Here is a 22,982-nt window from a genome sequence, read left to right as displayed (position 1 = left end):
TTAAAAGTAGGGTTCTCAGAGGTGGGGGTGGGGGCAGATACAGAGAACCTCCATTTTCCTACATTACACATTTCAGATATTTATACTATTATGACTTTGTAACTGGAGAAGTCAAAGGACAAATATTTCTTAAAGAGCACTCAATTTAAGACAAGTTCAGTGGATTTATTTTTAGCAAATACAAATACTATACATCACTGATAACCAAATTGCACATATGGACCATCTGGTACATTTCTGATTTTATTTGCTGATCATACAAATATTTCTAGAAGGAAATATTCCAAAATAAATGCTTGTAATAAACTGGTTGTATTACATACTTCTCCAATGTTCCCAATGATATATATTAATTTCATGAGAAAAATTTTAAATAGTACTTTGTGGGAGAAAAATCCCTGTTACTAAGCAAGGGTATTAAATACCTGGAAATAAACTTTAACAACAGAAAGGAGTGCATCCCACAGAGGAGAAAAATTTATAAGAATTTGCCTAAAGTCAAAAATAACTGACTAGAAGAATATGCCATATTTAAATGGATACAATGCTATAAAAAAAACTTTACTTTTCAAATTAATATGTAAAGCCAATATAAATCAATTAAAATCCCACTGAAATTTTAGTGGAACTTGAAAGCCTGATTTTAAGTTTACATAGAAGAATAATTCTCAATAACCAGGAATTTTTTTTTTTAAAAAGAACAATGGACAGGGAGTGTTCTTCCTTTTAAGTAATTTATCAATATATACTCTAAAGTATTGGGTTGGCCAAAAGGTTCGTTCGCTTTTTTCCATAAGATGGCTCTAGTAGCACTTAGTTGTTTTTAATTTCATTCGAAACAATTTTGTTAGATTATATGTGACAGCTGTCATATCAGCATCCATTTAAAAAAAGACATCAAAATTGGTTAATTTTTGTGTAACCATTTTAATATTGAAGATGGAAGAAAAACAACATTTTCGGCCTATTATGCTTTATTATTTCAAGAAAGGTAAAAACACAACTGAAACGCAAAAGATTTGTGCAGCGTATGGAGGTGTTGTGACTGACTGAACCTGTCAAAAGTGGTTTGTGAAGTTTCGTGCTGGAGATTCCTCATTGGACAATGCTCCAGTCAGGTTGACCAGTTGAAGTTGATAGCAATTGAGATATTAATTGAGAACAATCAATGTTATACCAGGCAGGAGATAGCCAACATACTCAAAATATCTAAATCAAGCGTTGAAAATCATTTGCACCAGCTTGGTTATGTTAATCACTTTGATGTTTGGGTTCCACATAAGTTAAATGAAAAAATCCTTCTTGACCATATGTCCGCATGCGATTCTCTCGTTAAATGTAATGAAAACGTCCGATTTTTAAAACAAACTATGACGAGTGATGGAAAGTGGATACTGTGCAATACATGTGGAACAGAAGACATCATGGGGCAAGTGAAATGAACCACCACCAACCACACTAAAGGCTGGTCGGTCTTCATGCAAATAAGGTGATATTGTGTATATGGTAGGATTGGAAGGAAGTCCTCTATTACGAGCTCCTTTCGGAAAACCGAACAATTAACTCCAACAAGTACTGCTCCCAGTTACACCAACTGAAAGCGGCACTTGACGAAAAGCGTACAGAATTATTAGTCAACAGAAAACGCATAATCTTGCATCAGGATAACGCAAGACTGCATGTTTCTTTGATGACCAGGGAAAAACTGTTACAGCTTGGCTGGGAAGTTCTGATTCATCCACCGTATTCACCAGACACTGAACCTTCAGATTTCCATTTATTTAGGTCTTTACAAAATTCTCTTAATAGAAAAAAATTTCAATTCCCTGGAAGAGTGTAAAAGGCACCTGGAACAGTTCTTTGCTCGAAAAGATAAAAAGTTTTGGGAAGATGGAATTATGCAGTCGCCTGAAAAATGGCAGAAGGTAGTGGAACAAAAGGGTGACTACGTTGTTCAATAAAGTTCTTAGTGAAAATGAAAAATGTGTCTTTTATTTTAACTTAAAAACGGAAGGCACTTTTTGGCCAACCCAGTATAACATAGGAGTGAATATACCAATGAAACAATACAAGTGCAGAACCAGAAACATTTAGATACATAAGTTTACTGTATGGTGAATGTGGCTTTTCAAATTGAAAATAATTCACTAATAAAAAAATTAATTGTGAACTATATTTGGCTATGCAATTTTTATTTTTTTTATTTTTTATTTTTTCCTGCGGTACGCGGGCCTCTCACTGTTGTGGCCTCTCCCATTGCGGAGCACAGGCTCCGGACGTGCAGGCTCAGCGGCCATGGCTCACTGGCCCAGCCGCTCCGCAGCATGTGAGATCTTCCTGGACCAGGGCATGAACCCACGTCCCCTGCATCGGCAGGCGGACTCTCAACCACTGCGCCACCAGGGAAGCCCTGGCTATGCCATTTTTAAAGTTAAATTCCTACTTCAAACCATAAAAATAAATTCCAGATAGATTAAAGACAAAATGTAAAATATGAAACTATAAAAGTACTGAGAGGAAATATGGAAGGAGATATTCATACTTTTAGCTTAGGAAAAATTTCCCCGTGAAGATAGAAAAATTGGCATTTTGGAATTGAAAAAAAATTTTAATTGCATATTAAAAGACATAAATACACTTAAAGACAACCTCTGGGACTTCCCTGGTGGCACAGTGGTTAAGAATCCACCTGCCAATGCAGGGGACACGGGTTCGAGCCCTGGTCCGGGAAGATCACACATGCCGCAGAGCAACTAAGCCTGTGCACAACTACTGAGCCTGTGTGCCGCAACTACTGAAGCCTGTGTACCTAGAGCCCATGCTCTGCAACAAGAGAAGCCACTGCAATGAGAAGCCTGTGTACCACAACGAAGAGTAGCCCCTGCTCACCGCAACTAGAGAAAGCCTGCATGCAGCAATGAAGACCCAACACAGCCATAAATAAATAAGTAAATTTAAATCTTCAGAAAAGTTAAAAAAAGACAAACTCCAAAGAGGGAGAAATTTTCTACAGAATGTTTAAAAGAAAATGAATTAGTATTCTTAATATACAAAGAGCTTCTACATATAATTAAATTATTTAGCAGAGCCAAATATATATAAAGAAATACAAATGGCTAAAAAATTAAAAGAGGTGCTAATGGCACACTAATGACAAAGGAAGTATAAGTTGAAACCACGAAATACCATTTTTCACCTAACAAATTGATATTGAAAAGACAGTGGCTTGCATTCTTTGTGGAAGCCAATTTAACAATGTCAAAAATTTTTTTTTAATGTGTGTATTCTCTTACCCAGTAATTCAAATGCTATATATATAGAAGATAGCCTATGGAAATACTTTCACAAATGTATAAAAATTAATGTACAATGGGGGCAGCCTTTTTTAATATAATAAAAGATTATAATTCATTTATACTATGTAAGAGCATGAGGCCAATAAAAGAATGATCTGTATCTGTTGTGGAAAGATGTCCACCATATTGTGTGAGGGGTAAAAATGGTACAAAAAGTGAGGATAGTAATAGAACTTGATAGGTTTATCATGGAATGAAATAAGATGATTAATATAAAACACTCCAATACATGGCAAATATCAAATGCTCAATAAATTTTATTATGTTTACATAAGATGTATGAAGGATGAAAATAGGTACAAAAAGTGAGGGCAATAGAATCTAGGTAGGTTATCACAGGATAATGTTAACCATTAATAGTTCATACATATGCATACTTATTTTTAACAGATTTTATTTATTTATGTATGGCTGTGTTGGGTCTTTGTTGCTGTGTGCATGCGTGGGCTTTCTCTAGTTGCAGTGAGCGGGGGCTACTCTTCATTGAGGTGCATGGGCTTCTCATGGTGGTGGCTTCTTTTGTTGTGGAGCATGGGCTCTAGGTTCACGGTCTCCAGTAGTTGTGGCTCATGGGCTCTAGAGCGCAGGCTCAGTAGTTGTGGTACACGGGCTTAGTTGCTCCACGGCATGTGGGATCTTTCTGGACCAGGGCCTGAACCCGTGTCCCCTGCATTGGCAGGTGGATTCTTAACCACTGTGCCACCAGGGAAGCCCTGCATACATGTTTATAAAGCATTTCATCAAGCAAAATGAAATTCCATTTGACAGGTACTTAAATGCTTTCCATTTGATGATAAACTTTTGTGTGTTCTAGTATTATCCTCACCTTACACACAAGGAAACTGAGTCTCAGAGTATTCAAGTTAAGTTGTCCCAGTGACCTAAACGAGCAGGGCTTCAAACCCAAGCAGTATGACTAAAGGACACATGCTTTTAAGAGCAAGATAGGGGGTTGGAAAGATACACTAAACTGTTTCTAATAGTTACCCTTAAACTGTTAATAATAGTGTATAAGCAATATTTTTTAGAAAGCAATAGAATAGATATTTTGGTATTATTCTCTTAGCTTAGACTGGATTTCAATGAAAAAGAATAAATCACTTTATAAAAATTATTGGCCACAAGAGGGCATCAGATGTTCTTTTTCCAACTTCCAAGCTAAAGGTTGTAAATAATCTCCCTTCTGCATGAAAAGTGTTAGTGGTTATAGTTTAAATCACTGCTTTTCCTATGCATCTACATACAGAAATTGCCATTGCTAATGGAGAATGTTAATTAAGTATGCCATAGTTATTATATACAACTTTTATTTATTAGAATTATTTTTGTTAAAAAAAATGTATAGTTCATTTGGGAGAATAAAATTACCTAAAAGCATGAAGAGATCATTAAAATTACCTATAATCCTTCCAGCAAAGAGAACCACTGTTAATATTTTAGTGGATGGGGGAATGTTTAAAAGAGGGAGCTTTTACTTTAGCTCCCTCTTTTTTAGACTCCTGTTTTGTTGCGTTATGAAATATAATCATTTTATGGTCTCACAATTTGGAAATGTGGAACATCTTATGCCATTGATTTTTTCCTAAAACATGATTTTTAATAGTTTCATAGTATTCATATATATTGCCTTAATTGATTTAACCAATTTTATCATTAGCTATTAAGTTACCGATCTCTTTTGGAAATGTTTTTTCAATCATATATCTAAATATATAACTCCTTTGTTGGGAGTGGGTTGAGGGTGGGGGGTATTCCTTTGAAGTCCAGAAATAAATGGGCCAATTGATTTTAGAACTGCCAATTTAATTTACATACAAAAAAATCTATAGAGGATAAATTTCTTAGAGTCAAATAAATAAGTAAAGCTGTGAAATTTTAACAGAAGAATAGACTGACTGTTTCACTAAATTCAACGGAAAAAACTTTGTATTTAAAATTTAGTTTTTATCTGAGTTAAAGTGAAATCTGACTATTTAATGTTTCCTAATATTGCCAATGTTAAAACAGACTATATTTAAAATCTGATATTGATAGCTAATGAGATCCTTGAGTAAATAATTTTGAAAAGATCATTTGTGATGCTTGACAGTCACTGTAAAATCTGGAAAGGAATACACAAAAAGCTAAGATGCAAGATCTGATATAGGGATTTGGCATGCAGATTTACTGTAAAATCCCTCTCCCTAGCACAATTAGGAGTGCCAATCAAAAACGCTTAAGTGGGAAACCATTAAAAATGATACATCCCTTAAATATTTTAAATGTTTAAAATGTATCAATATACATTCAGGCACCAAATTTTTGATGTAGAGTTAAGAATTTTTCTTAGAATATGGATCTATTTCTAGGAGCTGTTTTCTTTTCTCCATAACCTACATCCATAATATATTGATACTAATTTAAAGTTTGGTTTCTTTGCAGTCAAGTGAAAGCAACATATTTTTGAAGCAATGTGCCAGCAGAATCATTCCCTCTGATTATCATGTCTTCACTATATCTAGTACAGTTGATATATACGATTTACTTTAATTATGTCATCAGCAATACAACATGCATAAACAGGCTTGGTACCAAACAAAGCGGACTCTCGTCAATCATACAGCCCACCGGGGCCTCCATGGGTATTGTCAACAAGAGTCAGTGCGCCCTGCGTGGGGACCCTGTTTGGAGGGAGCAGAGGGTGTGCTTAGGCCAGTCTCCTCTCCTTTCATGGGCCTTCTCCTGGGCTGGTATTGCCGGGGAGGGGGATCAGAAGTGAGGGAGAGCCACACCTCCCACCTCCTCCCCGCTTCTTCTTTCCTTTCATATAGTTCTCTCAGGGCAGGACTGCCAAGGACTCAAGGTTCCTAGAGAAACACTAGACCAGGAATCAGGACACCTGGATTTCATTCCTAACTACTGGCCTTGGGAAATCAAAACCTTTCTGAATCTTGATATTTTCATAAAATGATATTGAACTAGATAACATAGCCCATACATATTTGGGGGGTTTTGCTTGGTTTTTACCAAATTTGAACTGCTATGTAAATTTTCTTCACTTAACTATATTACAAATCTTTTGCCCATATTACAAAAACAAAAATGCTACAAAATTACACACACACAAAAATCAAACCTACATAAACATGTGTTTATAAAGTCCTGTTGGCTACTATACAGTGCATCTTTACCTTGCCCTGGACCTAAGATTGTATCTTTTAGTTGGCAAGGCAGAGATTACACTTCGTTTCATGTAATTATTTTACTTTGTGTTCTCTTGTTTTTGTGAACATATAAAATGTCTTCCCCTTGTCAGGAGATCAAAAGCCTGGTGGAGGCTGAACATTGGAGGACTGTGATTTTCCAAAAGGTTGCAAATCATTGGCACAGTAGTTCCTCCCTTATGCATGGTTTCACTTTCTATGGTTTCATTTATTTGCAGCCAACCAAGGTCCAAACAATTTTCCATTTAATATTATTGCTATGAATAAACAATTCATAAGTTTTAAACTGCACACTGTTCAGTGTGATGAAATATTGCACCATCCTGTTCCGTCCCGCCTGGGATGTGAAGCATCCTTTTGTCCAGTGTACCCAACCTGTTAGTTACTTAGTGGCCCTCTCAGTCATCAGATGGACATTCGTGTCCAGGTAACCCTTATTTTACTTAATAACGGCCTTACAGTGCACGGAGAGTGATGTTGGTAATTCTAGTATGCCCAAAAGAAGCTGTAAAGTGCTTCCTTTCAATGAAAAGGTGAGAGTTCTTTACTTAATAGGGAAAGAAAAAAAATGCCAAGGTTGCTAAGATCTACAGTAAGAATAAATCTTCTACCCGGGAAATTGTGAAGGAAAAAAATGTGTTGGTTTTGCTGTCACACTTCAAGTTGAAAAAGTTATAGCCACAGTGTGTGGTTAAGTACTTAGTTAAATGGAAAATGTATTAAGTTTGTACAATAAGATATTTTGAGAGAGATCACATAAATTTTATTATAGCATATTGTTATAACTGTTCTACTTTATTATTATTGTTATTAATCTCTTATTGTGCCTAATTTATAAATGAAACTTTATCATAGGTATGTATGTGTAGGAAAAACACAGTATACCTAGGGTTTGGTACAACCTGCAGATTCAGGCATCCACTGGGGGATCTTGGATTGTACCCCGCCAGGAACAAGGGGGGGAACTACTGTATCTTTGCTATCACACTGTCTCCTCTCAGAATTGCAAGGTCATTCTACTGTTCTCTAGAAATGTTCTCACTGTTGACAGTTCTGGGACTCCATGAGGAAAAATGTCCTACTTAGCAACATGAAAAGAGCACAGTGCCAGTAGCCAACATTCAAATTGGAACAGTGTGTGACAGCTCACCTAAACATGTGACCAACACATCTTCTTTTTCAAGTGCAAGATAACTCATTTTCTCCATTAATAGTTTGTGCTGATTCCATAAAACTGCTCTGGGCAAAAACTCCAGAAACTTAAAGAAAGAAACCAAAGGTAGGGCTTCCCTGGTGGCGCAGTGGTTGAGAGTCCGCCTGCCGATGCAGGGGACATGGGTTCGTGCCCCGGTCCGGGAAGATCCCACATGCCGCGGAGCGGCTGGGCCCGTGAGCCATGGCCGCTGAGCCCGCGCGTCCGGAGCCTGTGCTCCGCAACGGGAGAGGCCCGTGTACCACAAAAAAAAAAAAAAAAAAAAAAATAGAAACCAAAGGTAAATGATGAAGAAATACACCGTGATGGGAACACGTGTGGCAATGACTTGATACGAACATAGCCAGAACTGCTGCAATTATTATCATCAACAAAGTACACTGAGAATCTATTATATGTTGATCATTTAGATGTAAACATGTTCCACCTTTGAGAAGTCTGCCATCTGCTTAGGGAGAGGAGACAGATACATGAAGACAGGTGACCCTCAGCTTCCTCTGAGGTTACAATCTCAAGAAGGGAGAAGTTAGGAGAACATCTTAGAAAGGATTAGGATTACGTGGTCAGAAAAGGGTAAGCCCATAAACAGAGTCAAAGAAAAAGGATAACCTGGCAAAAGAAAAAAAAAGGGGGGGTATATTTCATATCACAAAGGGCTAATTTTATTAACATTTAAGAGCTCCTCCAAATTAGCAGAATTGTAATATAAAGAAAAATGGGCAAAGCATATGAACATAGTTCTCAAAAACACAAATGATTTTTAAACATAGGAAGAGATGCTCAACTGACCAAACAGAAATAGACTTTTAAACCATGACAAAATTTTCTTCTCAGAGATCAGGAAAGATAAAAAAGTCAGATAAGAGTATTGGTGAGGATTTGGGTGGAGATAAGCACTCTTATCCACTACAAGCATGAGCTGCTACACTTATTAAGAAGATATTGTAATAATAGCTGTCAAAATACTCTTTGCTCGGGCTTCCCTGGTGGCGCAGTGGTTGGGAGTCCGCCTGCCGATGCGGGGCACATGGGTTCGTGCCCGGATCCGGGAGGACCCCACGTGCCGCGGAGCGGCTGGGCCTGTGAGCCATGGCCGCTGAGCCTGCGCGTCTGGAGCCTGTGCTCCGCAACGGGAGAGGCCACAACACTGAGAGGACCGCGTACCGCAAAAAAAAAAAAAAAATACTCTTTACTCAGTACCTCCCCTTCTAGAAATTTAAGGATATGTTTGCACATATGAAAAATGATGTATATACAAATATACTACTTATAATTCATTATATCAAAAAGATGGGATCAACTTAAATGGTCAATTGGAGATTGGCTAAGTTACAGTGTAGCAAGTTGATGTATTATACAGTTTTGAAAACAAATAAGGTTGTTTTAGATAGGTAGATATATAAATGATAAATAATACATATATACAGAATGATCTGAGGATTTGCTAAATTAAAAAAACAAGTGTGTATAAAACCTTATTTTTAAAAATATATATATATATACACACATATATATATGCAAGTGTAAGCACAGAGTCAGTGTTGTAATGGAGGGCTAGCCATGAAAGTCAAAAGCTAGGCTAGAGTTTAGACTTTTGAGTTAGAGGTCCAGGAAAGCTTTCAAGCAAGGGAGTGAACCTAAAGCTTTAAGAAAATTAACTTCGAATTGGAGAGTTTTAATCAACTCTTGTCTAGGAAAAAGATAACTGTAGAGAAATGGTCATCTACTTGCTTCTATTGTCAGGTAGGTCATTTCTTTCTAAAGTGGTCCATCACCTCTTCATGTCTTCCTGAGATTAGATGCTTCCAAGTCCTCTCCAAGCAGTAGTAAATGAATGGGAAATAATGTTTCTTTTTATAAAAGCAGCAGAACTGAAACGAATCATAAATTCATACAAGCACGCTTTCACTGAATACTTAATTTTAGTCAGCTACAGTACCAGATGCTAAACAGGCCAGGCATACAGTCATGATCCAAGCCTCATCTGCCCTCTCAGGACCATTCAGGGTTCCTTTTCTGTGTGTTAGCTTCTTCTCTCTCCCATGCTGCACCCGAAATTTCCTAGTTTCACCTCTTCCCTCAGTCCTCTTACTACCTAGCTACCTGCCCCCCATGTTCCTAGAGTATGACCTCACCTCTACTTCCTGGAGGAAAGTGAGATCATTTAATGATATCCCGTCCACACAACCACAAACCTATTAAATCTGCCCCCAACCTCACTGACTTTCCCCCTCAACCTCTGGGGAAGATGTTCTCCTTGCCCTCTTCAAGTTAATCCCGCCCACATTCCGTTTTGGCTCCTTCCTCTTTCCAGGCCCCTTCTCCACAGCCTCAAGTCTCTCCCATCCTCACAAACAAGCTAACCTTTGCCCTACTCTAGTTGCTGTTTCCTCTGGCTTCCTCCTTCCCTTCATGGCCAAGAATATTGAAAGAATAGTCTAGTATAGTTTTCAAATTGCGTCTTGTGAATCAGACGTCTCAAGAGCTGGTGGGAATCTTATGGGGAGACAAACAATAGCCATTTCATCTTTTATATAATTTGGACTCTGTAGGATTTAATCTCAGCGAGGCATGTTTTGCATACTATGTTTCTAGATCTTCCTTAGCTCTCATCCGCGCTTCAATCTATGGAACTAAGGACTGGCACAACTGTTCCACCAGAACTGGTCTGCATCATGAGTGACTTCATTCCGAGAATGGTTTCTTTCTGTCTTTTGTGACCCAGAGGGCTGACTCGGGTCCTCTTCTCATTCTAAACACTCTTTCCTGAGTGATCGCACTCTCTTTTGTAGATTTAACATATTAATTCCCATGCCTTTGGCTTAAAAAGGCCAGAACTTCACTTTTTCTCTTTACCAGTCTCCTCAAATTGTAGTTTAGAGATCACTGCATCCACAAAAAGTAGCTTGTGAAATGTTGTGTATGTAAGAAACAACTTCATAGTGCTTTCACTTAAATCCCACAACTTAATCTGCCCTAACAACCCACTGCTTTAATACCTGTGCTCTGAAATACCTCAAAAGAATGGGAAAAAAACTCTAGGAAGCAATATTACCATATAACAGAAAATTGGAAGCCTCTAGGTCCACAAATAAGAAAAAAATGAATTATGGAACATCAACTTAATAAAACATCTTGCAGCTATTAAAATGGATATATACAAATACTTCTAACAATTGCTAAGATACATATACAAGTATGATTCAACACCAAGTTGATAAAAGAAACTAACAGAGGACATTCACTTTAAAAATAATACATATACTTAAATATACTAGAAGAGAAACAAAACAGAAAGGTTTTTGGTAGTGATGTCATTTGGGTGAAATATTTTACTTTCTTCATGCCAAGTACTAGATCATTACGACTCTATAAACCCCAAAGTTAGGGTAACCACAGATCTTACTGTCCAATCTGAGCCACTCTAGAGCCAAAGGTCTATTGCTGTTGTAATTACAGTGAGATAACAGGCATAAGACAGAACTGTCTTGGGAAAACTGGGATATAGTCCCCTAATCCTGTAAGATATGAGGCAAATATTGCTATTATAACACAATAACAATGATGATGATGACACCAACCAGTGCTTACAGAGCACTGACATGTGCCAGCCTAAGTGCTTGACATGTTATTACTTTATCATTCCCAGAACCATTCCATGAGATAGATGCTATTATCCTCATTTTACTGTTATGGAGAAGGAGTATAGAGGTTAATATTTGAAACAGTAAAAAAAAAACATTCATTTCACAAATATTATATAAACAATTTGAAATACAGAACTTTAAAAACTCTTTCCCTGGAAAAATAGTTTCATCTTTTCAGCAAGATTCTTAAGAAGACAATCCATAATCATTTCATCAACTACTTTTTCACTTGACAAGCAGATGTGAGGTTAATAGTGTATTATGGTCACTGCATATTTGAAATAACAATAGTATACTCCTGAGGGTAAGGATGGGGGAGACTGAGAACCATGAAATAACTATATTGGCATAGTTACTCAGGTGCTGCTATTTTTATTGTACCAACTAAGCAAAAAAACCTCTTTGGGAATGTATTCCATACTAACTTTCTCTATTTTATTTATTAGTCCTGCTTCACAGTTTCCAATCATCATTTCTGTTATGGATTGAATTGTGTGTACCCAAATTCCTATGCTGCAGTTCTAATCTCCAGTATCTGAGAACGTAACCTTATTTGGAAATAGGGTTGTTGAAGATACAATTAGTTAAAATGAGGTCATTAGGGTGGGTCCTCGTCCAATATGACTGGTGTCCTTATAAAAAGGGAAAATAGGACACAGAGATAGACACACACTGAGGGAAGGTGACATGAAGTGACACAGAGAGAAGACAGCCATCTACAAGCCAAGGAGAGAGAACTTCCCTCACAACGCTCAGAAGGAACCAACCCCCTCCACCAAAAAAACTACTAGAACTAATAAATAAATTCACTAAAGTTGCAGGATACAAGATTAATATCAGAAATCTGTTGTTTTTCTATACACTAACAATGAACTATCACAAAGAGAATTCAAGAAAACAATTCCATTTACAACTGCATCAAAAAGAATAAGATACCTGGAAATAAACTTAACCAAGGAGATGACAGACCTATACTCTGAAAACTGTAAGACAATGATGAAGGAAATTGAAAATAATACAATTAAATGAAAAGAAATTCCATGTTCATGGATTGGAAAAATTAATATTGTTAAAATGTCCATACTACCCAAGGCAATCTACCAGTTCAGTGCAATACCTATCAAAATATCCATGATATTTTTTTACAGAACTAGAACAAATAATCTGAAAATTTATATGGAACCACAAAAGATCCCCAATAGCCAAAGCAACCTTGAGGGAAAGGAACAAAGCTGCAGGAATCATGCTCACTGATTTTAGACTATACTACAAAGCTACAGTAATCAAAACAGTATGGCACTGGCATAAAAACAGATACATAGATCAATGAACAGGATAGAAAGCCCAGAAATAAACACACACACCTATGGTCAATTACTCTGTGACAAAGGAGGCAAGAATACACAATGGAGAAAAGACAGTCTCTTCCAGAAGTGGTGCTGGGAAAACTGGACAGGTACATGTAAAAGAAGGAAACTAGAACATTTTCTCACACCATATACAAAACTAAACTAAAAATGGATTAGAAACCTAAATATAAGACCAGAAACCATTAAATTCCTAAACATAGGCAGAACACTCTTTGACACAAATTGTAGCAGTATTTTGTTGGATCTATCACCTAAGGCAAAGGAAACAAAAATAAAAATAAACAAATGGGACCTAATTAAACTTAAAAGCTTTTGCACAGCAAAGAAAACCACTGACAAAACAAAAAGACATCCTACTAAATGGGAGAAACACTTGCAAACAGTAAGAAGAATAAGGAGTTAATATCCAAAATATATAAATAGTTCATACAACTCGATATCAAAAAGACAAACAATCTGATTAAAAAATAGGCAGAAAACCTGAATAGGCACTTTTCCAAAGACATACGAATGGCCAAAAGTGCACATGAAAAAATGGTCATCACCAATCATCAGAAATGCAAATCACAACCAGAACATCTCTTCACACCTGTCAGAACAGCTATCATTGAAAAGTCTACAAATTAATGTTGGGGAGGATGTGGAGAAGAGGGAACCCTCTTGCACTGTTGGTGGGAGTGTAAATTGATGCAGCTACTATGGAGAACAGTATGGAGGCTCCTCAAAAAACTAAAAATAGAATTACCATATGATCCAGCAATTCCACTCCTGGGTATACAGCCAGAAAAAAATGAAAACACTAATTTGAAAAGATAAATGTACCCCAATGTTCACAGTAGCACTATTACAATAGCCAAGAAATGGAAGCAACCCAAGTGCCCATCAACAGATGATTGGATTAAGATGTGATATACATACATATATATATATAGCATCTATATAACACACACACACACACACACATATATAATGGAATACTGCTCATCCATAAAAAAGAGTGAAATTCTGCCATTTGCAGCAAAGTGGATGGACCTAGAGAATATTATGCTTGGTGAGGTAAGTCAGAGGAAGACAAACACTGTATGATATCACTTATATGTGGAATCAAAAAATAATACAAATGAATGTATATGCAAAACAAAAACAGACTCACAAATATAGAAAGCAAACTTGTAGTTACCAGTGGAGAGAGGGACAACGGGAAGATAGGGGTATGGGATTGAGAGGTACCAACTACTATGTACAAAATAAGCTACGAGTATATATTGCACAGCACAGGGAAATATAGCCATTATTTTATAACAACTTTAAATGGAGTATAATCTATAAAAATATGAATCACTATGTTGTACACCTGAAACTAATATTGTAAATCAACTGACTACACTTCAATTAAAAAAAAAAAAAAGGAACCAACCCTACCATCACCTTGATCTCAGACCTTCAGCCTCCAGAACTGTGAGACAGTAAATTTTTTTATTTTTTTTTTTTTGCGGTATGCGGGCCTCTCACTGTTGTGGCCTCTCCCGTTGCGGAGCACAGGCTCCAGACGTGCAGGCTCAGCGGCGATGGCTCACGGGCCCAGCCACTCCACAGCATGCGGCATCTTCCCGGACCGGGGTACGAACCCGTCTCCCCTGCATCGGCAGGTGGACTCTCAACCACTGAGCCACCAAAGAAGCCCTGAATTTGTTTTTTAAACCACCCAATTTGTGGTACTTTGTTATGGTAGCCCTAGCAAACTAATACAATTATACACAGAATTAATTATAAATGACTAGTCTCTTCAGGAGACTAATCATTTTAAAAGACTTGAAAACAACTGACATTATGTCATTTTTTAAAAATTAAAATCTTCCAAGATATGGTGTTTTATCTATCAAAGCAGGTCTCCCTAAAAATTCTGAAATATTACTATATTCAAATTAGGCAATGATATCTAAGCATGTAAGTTTTTTGGCCTCACTAAAGGTGTACTCAAATATTTCTGAAAGTTTGTGAGGTCCAAGAAAAAACATTCTACCTACTAGTGACTTAGCATGGACACAGTTGTCTACACAGGGTTTCCTAAACAATTCAGAGGTTCCCAAGTTTAGATGATTATTGAAATAACCTGGGAGAGAAACACTGATCTTACCCCAAACCTACTCAGAATCTCTGAGGAGGATTTTAGAAGCTTATTTCTCCAATGCTTCTCCACTTCTCTAGGTTTGCATAATAATTAGGTTTGTTTCTGTGTTGGGTCCTATTGAGTCAGGTCACCCAGTCTTTATTTGTGCAAGTTAACTTTTTAAGCCCTGTGCAGAATTTTCCCTTAACACCCATACACACTCACCCTTTTTCTCTTGATACTGCCTTCTTGGAAGAAAGCAGGCCCGTTGTCTTGCAGAACACATGACACACACTTGATAAATGCACACTTGCTCCTGATGCCCATAATGTCCCTTCTAAAAATTCATTCAGCATTTACTGAGCAATATGCAAGTCAGAGTTAGGAACTGGGGATAAAGGTGAATGAACCAGCTTCAAACTCATCAAGGAGGTCAATTAAGAATGTTAAACAATTAGAATGCAAAACGTTTTTGTACCATAAAGACCCATACAATGTAGAGGGCCCAAATGCACCCCTAATTTAACTTGAGTGAGGGGCGGGGGTGAGAATAGGAAAAATGATTCCAAGGAGACAGAGTTTGGACTGACACCTGCAGGGCACTGGCCAGGTAAACAACGATGGGTTCCTCTCTGGCTGAGGAAATTGCATGTTCACAAAGGTATGAGACCACAGCCCCTTAGCTATGGAGTATGGCTATCACAAAGGTGCACCTAGAGGTGTGTAAAAAATAAACCACAGAGAAATAGAATGGTCATCAGAGACCTTCTGTGTCAGGTTAAGATGATCTGGTTTTTAATATGATCAGATTTACATTTTAAAACAACTAATCCACTGGGACTGTGGACAATGAATGACTTGGGGAAAGACAAGATCACGACTGCTTCTAGCACTTTGTTGAGGGCTGACATCAGGTTTTTCCCTCTGTAATTTCCTGTATCTCCTCCCACCTCTCTCATTCTCCATTAGAGTTAGAATTTCCTAGCTCAGCAGTGAAACGAGAAGCATACTGATCAAGCCCTTGATTAACTAGACTGAAAATTATTTCTCAGTTCTTCATTAACTTCAGAAATTCTTTTTCTGCAGTTACCTTAGGACAATTTTTTCTCCTATAAATAGTTATAAAATTTAGAAACATCATTTAAGTAACAAAACAACAAATCCCATTTGATTTATACTGCAGAAATATCAGCAAGAAATATTGAGCTGAATTCCTAGCACTGGCTTCCTGATCTTTTCAGCTGCCTTTACTGCATTTAGAAACTACATTTGTTTATGACATAGACTTAAAACCATTTTTTAATCAATATTTAACAACAGATTGTTTTATATTCAATTTTCACTCAATTTCAACAGTTTTGTCATTTGGTACTTAATTAACCAGAAATATGATCTGGCCTTTAGAACTTCATGATTAAAATATGATCTAAATTAAAGGCATTAAATTATACTTAGTAGTTTGTTAGCATATTTTATTGTAATCTTGATTCTTTGAAAATCTGTGTACCACTATCAGCATCCCAGCAAACAGGGACAAATGCAAAGAATTTTCATTATATCAATTCTATCTCTTTAAAATCCTCCAACATCCCCTGTGATGTAGGTATTTTTATCCCCATTTCAAGCACCAGGAAACCGAAGCTAAGTAAAGCATCTAGTAATAAGTGGTATTCAGATATGTCTGACTCCAAAGCCTATGCTCTTCTTTTAACCTCCGAGTAGAAAACTTCACATTAGTATAAACCACTGGTTCTCAACTAGGGACAGTTTTGCCCCCCACCCCAGTGGCTATTTGGCAACACTGGAGACATTTTTGGTTGTCACATCTGGAGGAAGGAGGGCAAGAGCTACTGGCACCTAGTAGGTAAAGGCCAGCGATGCTACTAAACATCCTGCAATGCACAGGATGTCTCCCACAACCAAGAATCATCCATCCCAAAATGTTAAAAGTGCCAAGGTTGAGAAACTGTAGTGTAAACAAAATATTTCTCAAAATACCTTCTTACAAAAGCACTGCTAACCCCATCTTGTTTTTTTTTCTGAAATCAACACTTAGAGTCAATGAAAATAGCTTTAAAGTATAACTAGATGTGTGTATTTAATACATATAAGTACGCACATTTTTAATTCATCTGAAAAACTCTTGAATTTACGCTGTAAATAGTGACACGATAACTTTGGAGGTTTCAACCCCAGATACATTATGTTATTTACTGTCATATAGATGCACAGGACTGGAGAAATTTCTATAAATATGTTTGATATGTTTTCATTGATGTTATTGTTCTGATCTTTACTTTGTTTAATAAAAGATGCAAAGGAGAGGGGAGAAGGAAACCCTGGCTCAGAAAAGCAGGGAGGAAGAGTATAATGAAGCTTATGAAGCCACACCATGAGGCAGAAAACTACTTTCTTGATTTTATTTTTTTTAAAGGTACACAAGGTCACAAAACCAGAGCAAGTTTTTGGCTTTTTTTAAAACCAAATTTTGTTCTTACAAATGTCAAAATCTGCACCATTGGATATTTAAGCCAGAAACTTGAAATACAAAAAATCATTTTTGAAACTGACACTATCAATTCTCTACTTGCATATATGAAGTGTCAAAATATTACTTCTCAGTAGTACAAGTGTATTTGTCACAGAAATCCACAGTTAGGGATGAAAATCAGTGAATTGTGGTTCTCTTAACACTTGTGTCATTAAGTTAGTAGAAAACAGAGTTCTTTGGAGCTTTTAGTGTTCAGTACCAAAACCAAATCCAACCGATATTCACACCACACTCTGAAATTACAAAATAGGGTATTTTATAAAACTGGATTTTAATGAACAGTGAGAAGCCAGATGTAGCCAATATTCGCTGGTGTTACCATCCATAAGATAAACAGAACCACAATTCATCAGTTTATTTATTATTCTTTCCTGCTTCTATTAGGTAGAATTTGTGCTCAGTTATAGACCATTTTAGTGTCAAATGAGTAAAAAAAATCTAACTACAGAACACGTTGCCTGTATTGCAAGAATATCCAAAGGCATTTGAAATATGAAAACTTGCCCAGAACATTTATACTACTAAACACAGGAATATTATAAAGATATATATACATATATATAATATATAATGTCACAAGCCACTAAAAAGTTAAAAGTATGCCAACATTTTCTACAAACTACTCCTTACATGACACATCAAAGCAGTAACCACAAAAAAATAAGGACTTTTTCTGTTCACACTGGAATAAGGCATCTGAAAGCCCTAAACACTGTGGAGATGGAACAAGATTAGAAAAAAAAACTTTAAACGTTCATATAACTTCAGATTTACATGCTGCACGCACACAGAAAGACAGAGAATAGTTAAGAAGCCAAACATTACAGAATTTGACATCCAACTTCATGCAGTGAGTTCTTTTCATATTTAATCAAAATGTTTATTTGCCCCTTCACTTGCTCCAAATTTCCAGAACTCAATCCTAAAAATTATCTTTTCAATAAAAACCAGGTATTAATTCATACCAATAATCTAATTGTGTTTCTTGAATTAACCTCCCCCTAAGACACAGTCTGTGTTTCCATTGTAACAACTTCCCGGCAGATAGCCCAAATTTAAAAAAGTAATTTGGCCCGTTTATCAATAAGGTTTTTGTTTTTGGCCTTCTAACAGGGAAATATTAGTAAGGTTGCCATAAGAAAAAGAAACCTGTAATCTACATATGCAAAGCACAGAATTACGTCCTCTATGATATTTCTTTTGAAGTTATCCTGCATAACTCAGAAAGATGGTGTCAAGTCTCTTAGGTATAAAGTAGAATGGAAGAGTTTTGCTTTGAAGGTTCAGTGCCGTCCTTGACTGATGTTTGGCTACTAGTGGAAATGCTTGAATAACGATTTTTTGTTGACTTGCTTGATGATTACCAATAGTAATTCTAGAAGAAATACTTGATCTCTAGTTCACCAGAAACTACCACTGAGAATTATTTAGGAAGTTATCAGTGCTATTTGACTTTTGGATTCACTGAAATTTACAATGAGTAGCTGGAGACATAAGCCTAAAACTGAGTTCTGTCCTCTAAACTCAACCACATCCAGTAGGTCTCTTCAGGTCACAACAGTAGTTTTTTTTCCAAGCTTGTTTCTCAGGCTGTAGCTGGTAATGACCCTGACCTGGAAGGAAGCATTTCTGGAAGAGATTCCAATTTACTTATAACCAAATCCTAGACTAACTATGAAGTCTAAGGAAAGGAAAGCCTTACATATGTCCACCTTTTGTAGTAATTTCTACTTAGATTGATAGCATAATTTTCATTATATGAAAACTGGGACTAGAAAGGACCAAAATTTTTATTAGTAATGTCTGTGCTCTGCTGTTTATTTGTATAATATCATAAATTTTATTCATATGAAACAGACCAGAGGCCTGGTATTCAAAAACAGTTATTATAAAATCAGAAACACAGTCAAAAGAGTGTAGGGGATGTTGAAATTTTAAAAACTTTATGAGTCACACAATCAGTTAACTTGCATCCAGAAAGATCAGAAAAGAGGCAAGACTGAAAGTATGAGGATAGAAAGGTATCACAGTGATGCATTTTTAGGAACAGTACCTTCACCTCTAAGCACCTTTCAGGCGATAGCTAGCTCATAGGCACCAGAAATTCATAATAAAAACTAAATTACCCAAAAGGCACAGATGAAAACGTTAACACAAGAGTAAAAGCAATATTATGTAATGTTAAAAACCTATTTTTAAAATGCTTCCAAATATGTAAAACTATACACGAATCCATTACACATTCAGCTTCAATTTACCATTAAAAAGTGTATACAATACTCTGCCTAAGAATAAATTCATGCCAACATTAATTTATAATGTAGCATTTACCACCACAGCACCCAAAGAGATGAAAAGAAACCAACTCCCTACTAAAATCTAGGGAAAAGGTATCAGAGCTAGTGAAATAAGTTACTGCAGACCGTATTACTATGAAGAAACTGCTGGCTCATTCTACTCAATCCACACTCCCTCACAATCTTAAGGAAAGTACAATAAATTCACTTTCATCTACTAAAACAGTACTTAACACATTTGGCAGGTAGGAGTATTCCTTTTATTCCTTTTCATTTCTCTCTTCTTTTTTTTTTTTCTTTTTTTTTCTTTTTTTTTAAGATTAAGTCACTTCCACAAAACTAAGACAAACTTTTCAAAGCTCAGCTTGATTTTCTGCAACTACACAAGACATGCTGGCCATACAATAGCAACTGTACATCCTCCCAAGTCTGAAACAGAATTGATAGAGGACACTTACTAGTTTAAAGTGTATTCTAAGTCTATGAAGAAAGTATCCTCCAGGAACTGCATTCAAGAGGGTAATTTAAGATTACATTTCTAGAACATATAATGTACAACACCATCACAAAAACAAAACACTGAACCAGGAAAAAAAAATTAAAATTTAGAACCAATAATTACGGAATTACAATCTGTAATTGTCAAATAAAAAATGAGTTATAATCTTTTCTTTTTAGAAAAATATCACCTAAAGTTGAGGACGAGCATTTACTTGGGAATTGCAAAATACTACACTTCCTTGATAGCAGGTCACTGTTCTGAAGACCACCACAGGCCTCAGGGCATTGGAACATTAATCAACAAAATTCATCCTCACAACTGCACCACTAGTGTCATCGCTATATGTAGCTGACAGCAAATTTTCTAAATGAATCAGATAAATGCTCCTTTATTTTAGCATACAAAAGAGCTTACTACGTCCCTGCTGCCCACAGCAATCTAGCAATTAAATACTTAAGTCATTTCATACACAAGGTTTATGAATTACTCAGAACTAGTGACTTCTAGTACTGTTTTCTAGTTATTAGAGACTCGTCAAACACATTTAGACTTTTCAAAGAAGCAAAAACAAAAACAAACATAAATCTACGTGAGTATTTTTGCCATGAATCTTTCTTTACCAATTTTGGCAGGGGGGGGTCATAAATTAATTGAAAAAAGCAATATAAAAATAACAGAAATTATAAAGTACCACTTTCAGATGATTCAAGTATCAACTTGGTATGCATGTAAGTTCACCAATTTATTTCTTCACCTATGATTTCATATTCAAAGTGCCACAGCTGACTTAAGTATTGATAGTCAGAAACCTATAAAGTCAAGCTCTTAAAGGAAATATTATTTAGATGGTGAATTTGTCCTTAGAACTTTAATGCCTTTACTATTTCAATATAACCAAACAAAACTTTTTGAAGTATTATTCTTACAGTTTTTGGTTAACTTTATATATATATATATATATGTTTTTTTTGAGGCTGGTAGCAAAAATTAAAACAGGTGTTCACATCTCAAGAGGAGAGCACAGATGAAGGGTACAGAGGCTCTATACTATGGACCCGTCCTTGCTCTGTGCTGGAATCATCACGGGCACCGCTCCCATCCTACTGAGATTAGGGGCAGCTACCTTAGCAGTTGGGAGCGTCGCACTCTGAGGATCGCGCTCGAAGTCTTCGCTTGGCACTTGGTTATACTGAGTCTTGGAATACCCTTCCATGTTGGAAGGGGACATGGATCCCAGGGACGAATGATTGCTGCCGAGGTAGCTTCTGGCAGTGGACGTACGGCTCTTTGGAGGAGGCACGTCTTCCCTAGAAATAAAGATCCCAATACCCGTTCAAAGAACAAATTTCTAAAAACCTACAATATGTAAGCTATGAATCATGGGTAGGGAAGAGCCTCTATTTAAGCATTAAGTACATAAAATCGTGTGTGACACACAAAAAACAAGCACAATAAGGCATAATGTCATAACTGTGTATCTGTGCCAAATTTATCATTTACAGTTTCTATCTTCACAATGAAATGTGTTTTTTACAAAAATGTGCTATTCTATAATGCTGTCTTGCAAAGAACAAACTTCAAATATTTTCATGTTCTAGTATCACTGATCAAGATAACCTGGTTACAGTCATGTAACACTCTATAGTCAATAAAGCCCTAACACCTGCAGATATTTCTACCAAAAAAAGAACAAGACAAAATATCCTTTTTATTATGAAAGGTACTCATCTAAGACTTTAGCTGAAAACTTAGCAGACTGAAGTTTGCAAAAACTGAGAATTAGGCATAAGAATTTTCACACTAAGCACTGACATAGAATATATATCTGAGTTACTTCTGTGCATTTAAAAAATAAAAGTGCCCAGACCCACCAAATGTCAATTTTCTGGGTGTTACTTTGGTCATATGTTATTTTTACAAGTTCTATAATCCAATGTGTACTTCTAGTTAAGATCTACTGGTTTAGAATATTTAAAAAATAAAAGAAAATCACATTACCCATAGTTCTATTAACTACCTATGTCACTTGATACAATCAGATCTTTAAAAAAAAAAACACCCAGGGCTTCCCTGGTGGCGCAGTGGTTGAGAGTCCGCCTGCCGATGCAGGGGACGCGGGTTCGTGCCCCGGTCCGGGAAGATCCCACATGCCGCGGAGCGGCTGGGCCCATGAGCCATGGCCGCTGAGCCTGCGCGTCCGGAGCCTGTGCTCCGCAACGGGAGAGGCCGCAACGGTGAGAGGCCCGTGTACTGCAAAAAAATAAATAAATAAATAACAATCCCATGCTCTGTAGATTAGCTGTATAGAGAAATCAAACCTTAACATCTCCATTTTCTTTTTTTTTTTCTTTGTGGTACGCGGGCCTCTCACCGTTGCGGCCTCTCCTGTTGCGGAGCACAGGCTCCGGACGCGCAGGCTCAGCGGCCATGGCTCATGGGCCCAGCCGCTCCGCGGCATGTGGGATCTTCCCGGACCGGGGCACGAACCCGCGTCCCCTGCATCGGCAGGCGGACTCTCAACCACTGCGCCACCAGGGAAGCCCAACAGCTCCATTTTTTGAAACCTTTATGCCTGTACTTTTTTTCCTTTCACATCTTTATTGGAGTATAATTGTTTTACGTTATGTTAGTTTCTGCTGTACAACAAAGGGAATCAGCTATATGTATACATATATCCCCATATCCTCTTCCTCTTGAGCCTCCCTCCCACTCTCCCTGTCCCACCCGTCTAGG

The 22,982-nt window shown here is 36.9% G+C and overlaps 1 protein-coding gene across 4 annotated transcripts in view; it reads right to left on the bottom strand.

Moving 5' to 3' along the window:
• The window catches only part of CXADR (CXADR cell adhesion molecule), a 73,938-nt gene that overhangs the window by 3,443 nt on the left and 47,513 nt on the right, over window positions 1-22,982 (bottom strand). Inside the window, exons 7-8 of one of the 4 annotated variants that reach the window (XM_019922655.3) lie at window positions 21,373-21,556; window positions 17,306-17,683 (exon numbers count right to left, since the gene is read on the bottom strand). In XM_019922655.3, the coding sequence (XP_019778214.1) occupies window positions 17,672-17,683; window positions 21,373-21,556 (196 nt within the window). In that variant the 3' untranslated portion in view covers window positions 17,306-17,671. Of the gene's footprint in view, window positions 1-17,305; window positions 21,557-22,982 lie in introns of those variants that run through there. The other 3 variants (XM_019922654.3, XM_019922653.3, XM_073804392.1) reach the window with 3 other exon arrangements.

This window comes from Tursiops truncatus, chromosome 4, assembly GCF_011762595.2.
Source record: "Tursiops truncatus isolate mTurTru1 chromosome 4, mTurTru1.mat.Y, whole genome shotgun sequence".
Classification (NCBI taxonomy): domain Eukaryota; kingdom Metazoa; phylum Chordata; class Mammalia; order Artiodactyla; family Delphinidae; genus Tursiops; species Tursiops truncatus.
The sequence above is the reverse complement of the archived record's forward strand: the minus strand, read 5'-3'. Positions and strand labels throughout refer to the sequence as shown.